Source organism: Bufo bufo, chromosome 6 (assembly GCF_905171765.1).
Source record: "Bufo bufo chromosome 6, aBufBuf1.1, whole genome shotgun sequence".
NCBI classification, from domain to species: Eukaryota; Metazoa; Chordata; class Amphibia; order Anura; family Bufonidae; genus Bufo; species Bufo bufo.
In genome coordinates, this window is record NC_053394.1 from 431,962,090 (window position 1) to 431,966,548 (window position 4,459).

General features: G+C 47.8%; 1 protein-coding gene across 1 annotated transcript; it reads left to right on the forward strand.

The window, feature by feature from the left end:
• Positions 1–769: 769 nt before the first annotated feature.
• On the forward strand, positions 770–1,456 carry LOC121005820 (zinc-binding protein A33-like). The gene has a single exon (XM_040438582.1). It carries the CDS (start codon positions 797–799, stop codon positions 1,454–1,456), a length of 660 nt encoding a protein of 219 aa, XP_040294516.1. The 5' UTR covers positions 770–796.
• The last annotated feature ends 3,003 nt before the right edge of the window (positions 1,457–4,459 follow it).

The window sequence follows — 4,459 nt, forward strand, 5'->3', positions numbered from 1 at the left end:
AGACCCCGTCACCCTGAGCTGTGGACACAACTTCTGCCGGGGGTGCATCGTTCGTGTGTTGTTTTCACAGAGGAGGTCAAGAGCTTATAGCTGCCCTGACTGCAGGCAAGTGTTCAATCAGTGGCCATCACTGTGCAGGAACTTTACTCTGAGAAGTATAGCGAAGCATTTCCAGCCTCCACCAGGACAGAAAGGAAAGGCCGAGGTCATCTGCACCTACTGTCTGCACTGCCCGGTACCTGCTGTGAAGACCTGTGTGTTGTGTGAAGCTTCTCTGTGTGTTAAACACCTGAAAGTCCACAACAAATCACCAAAACATGCCTTGAGTGAGCCCACCACTTGCCTGGAGAACCGAAAATTCTCCACCCACAATGGAATCCTGGAGTATTACTGCCTCAAAGATGAGATGTGCATCTGTGTTTACTGTCAGGTTGATGGAGACCACAATGGCCACCAAGTTCAGTCTCTGGATGAAGCCTCTGAAGAGAAGAAAGAGAAACTTACAAAGGTTCTGGAGACACTGACCTTTAAGAAGAAGGAGGCTGAGACAAAAATCCAGAATCTACAGGAACGCCTGGAAAAAGAGAAGGTCAAGGCAGCTAAGATAAAAAGTAACGTCAACTCTCTGCTCACAGACCTCAGAAAACAAATGGAGGACGTGGAGAGAAAGGTCCTTAGTGAGATCTCTGGACAGGAAAAGCAGGTATCAGTCTTCATCTTGGACCAGATCCAACAGCTGGAGATAAAGAAGAACCATCTGTCCAAGAAAATGGGTGAAATCTAGGAGTTGTGTAAGATGACTGATCCCATAACTGTCTTGCAAGACCCAAAATGTCAAAACAATTGGGGTCAAGAGGATGATGACGATCTTTGTGATCAGAAGGTTGAAGATACAAGTGGCCTAGATGAGGACCTGATCAAGAAGTCCATACATCAACAAGTATCTAATGTGACATCCCATGTCAATCCCTGGCTGTTTTTGCTGGACCCTGTGGACCTCTCGCTGGATGTTAATATGGCTGCTAATAATCTATGTACATCAGAAAACTTGAAGACGGCATCATTGACTTATGAAGACGAAGAAGTTCCAGATTGCCCAGAGAGGTTTCCTGAAAATGAGGTTTTAAGTACTCAGAGTTTTTCATCTGGCCAACATTACTGGGAGGTGGACACCAGTGATCTGGGGACCTGGAGGTTTGGTGTGACCTACCCTTATGAAAATGGTGTCTATGGGGCCTCCTGGACTTTTCAGAGGAAATCTAACCAGTGTTTAGCTGTTCATGAGAGTAACGTTGTCTATTTGTCCTGTAATTCATGTTGTCGGAAGTTTGGGGTGTATCTGGCTTACGAGGCTGGGCAGCTGTCCATTTACCAGCTGGGTGTCCCTGTTAGACACCTGCACACTTTCACTGCCACCTTCACTAAGCCCCTTTATGCTTTTCCTTTGGTCAGATAGTCCTGATGCTGTGGCCCTAGAGAAGTGGAGCAGACGACAGGGGAACACCCTAATGTTGGGTCTTCTGCCTGATGGTAGTTAAGGTGCCCTTGGTGTTGTGGATTTGGTGAGGGTGCAAGGCAGGAGATGTAGGTGCTGTGGTCAGTGCATGTTCATGGAATCAGTAACCAGACCAGTTGTAGAAGATAAACAGAATGGGAGTTGTAGTACATCCAAAAGTCTCAAAACAATTCTCAGTGCAGATTTTCCCAGATAACAATGTATAGATATAAGCCAGGGTGGGGGTTGTAGTTAGGGAGGAGCGAATCGACTTCGGAGGAAACATCCAAAGTCGATTCGCACAAAACTTTGTTGTAATATTGTACGGAGCAGAAGCTCCGTACAGTATTAGAATGTATTGGCTCTGATGAGTGGTACCTTGGAACCGAACCGGAAAATGTTTTTTTTTATAGTAAAAATTAATTTATGAAGTTAGTATCGCAAGACTTAGCGAAGAAATAACTTCTGCTTATCGGAGCCGATACATTCTAATACTGTACGGAGGTCCTGCGAATTGATGTTTCATCCGAAGTCGATTTGCTCATCCCTAGTTGTAGTACTCCATCTCGCCAAGTCTCTCTCTCTCTGAGGAATCTAAGGTTGGTAATAAAGTTCTTGCAATAGTGGTTGTAATTCCCAGCTGAGGTGTACAGGATTAAGATATAACAGGCCTGGACCGTGTCCAAGGGTAAAGGGTGCCTTAGCTATGTCCCCCTCGTTTCTATCAGCCTTAAACAACAAATACCTTGCTGAGTCCAATGCTCGGCCATGCAGATTCTGGACCTCTTAGTTCTTTCCTTCTCTTTTCCTGGAGCTCTGCAGTTCTCTCAGACATAAAGGTTCTCGGCTAGTGTAACTTCCTCAGGTAAAAAAACAAGCTGAGTGAGCAAGGGGCGGACCTAGGTCCATCTCCTAACTTCCTACAGGGGCAGACTCAGGATTGTTAACCCCGACTAATTCAAACAAACCCATGCTGGGTGTGTACAATGCATCAAATAACAATAGCACTTTGTAAGTCCCCTGTTCTGGGGTCACTGCACTGACTAAATAAAAGGCTGAAGGACTCACCTGTATTTCTCTTGAAGATTAGGGATCTTCACTTCTAATAGTTGTCCTATTGTCTGAACTTGAATATCTGACGATGTAAGCAGGGCCGGCCTTCCTGTGGATGATGTCCTGTGCTGTACCCGATATATGATGGTCAAAGAGCTGCAAGCAGAACGGAATATGACAAAATAGAAAGGTTTAAGAAATGAGAAGATTCTTCGCTGCAGTTACAGATGAGCCACAATAATGCACGGAGCAGGTCAACACCCATCTCCTCAACTCCAGTCCTCAGGGCCCACCTGCCGGTCATAATTTGAGAATATTCCACAGAATGAACACCTGTGGGAGGTCCTGATGCATTAACACTAATTATATCACCTACCTAATACTAAGGAGATCCTGAAAACATGACAGGCAGGTGGGCCCTGAGGACTGGAGTTGAGGAGCTCTGCACTAGATGACAAGAAGGTCCTGGGCACCGATCCACAGTTTATGATCCCAGCTGAGGCTAAATGTTACCTACCAGAGACCTGTATGGTGACGTTGAATAGGGGCGCTCAACAATGGGTGGAGCAGCAGTCGGACATGACCATAAATAACCAGTAGTAGACAGGCAGCAGTATATTCACATATACATGCCTAAGGCTACTTTTACACTTGCGTTCGGTGCGGATCCGTCTGGTATCTGCACAGACGGATCCGCAACTATAATGCAAACGCTTGCATCCATTCAGAACGGATCCGTCTGCATAACAGCTTTTTCAGATCTGAGTTTTCACACCGTGAAAACTCAGATCCGACAGTATATTCTAACAAAGAGGCGTTGCTATGGTGATGGGGACGCTTCAAGTTAGAATATACTAAGAACTGTGTACATAACGGCCCCCTGCTGCCTGGCAGCACCCGATCTCTTACAGGGTGATGTGATCCACACAATTAACCCCTCAGGTACCGCACCTGAGGGGTTAATTGTGCGTATCATAGCCCCCTGTAAGAAATCAGGTGCTGCCAGGCAGCAGGGGCCAGACCCCCCTCCCTCCCCAGTTTTAAATTAATTGGTGGCCAGTGCGGCCCCCCCTCTCTTCCCAATATTAAATTCATTGGTGGCCAGTGCGGCCCCCCTCCCTCCCCAGTATTAAATTCATTGGTGGCCAGTGCGGCCCCCCTCCCTCCCCTGTATTAAATTCATTGGTGGCCAGTGCGTCCTTCCCTCCCCAGTATTAAATTCATCGGTGGCCAGTGCGGCCTTCCCTCCCCAGTATTAAATTCATCCCAGTATTAAATTCATTGGTGGCCAGTGCCGCACTGGCCACCAATGAATTTAATACTGGGGAGGGAGGGGGGCCGCACTGGCCACCAATGAATTTAATACTGGGGAGGGAGGGGGCCGCACTGGCCACCAATGAATTTAATACTGGGGAGGGAGGGGGGCCGCACTGGCCACCAATGAATTTAATACTGGGGAGGGAGGGGGCCGCACTGGCCACCAATGAATTTAATACTGGGGAGGGAGGGGGGGGCTGCACTGGCCACCAATAAATTTAATACAGGGGAGGGAGGGCCGCACTGGCCACCAATGACTTTAATACTGGGAGGGGGGGCCGCACTGGCCACCAATGAATTTAAAACTGGGGGGGAGGGGTGGTCTGGCCCCTGCTGCCTGGCAGCACCTGATCTCTTAGAGGGCTATGATACGCACAATTAACCCCTCAGGTGCGGCACCTGAGGGTTTAATTGACAGCCCCCTGTAAGAGATCGGGTGCTGCCAGGCAGCAGGGGGCAGTTATGTACACAGTTCTTAGTATATTCTAACTTGAAGCGTCCCCATCACTTGGGAACGCCTCTGTGTTAGAATATACTGTCGGATCTGGGTTTTCACGATCTAACTGAAATCCGATGGTATATTCTAACATAGAG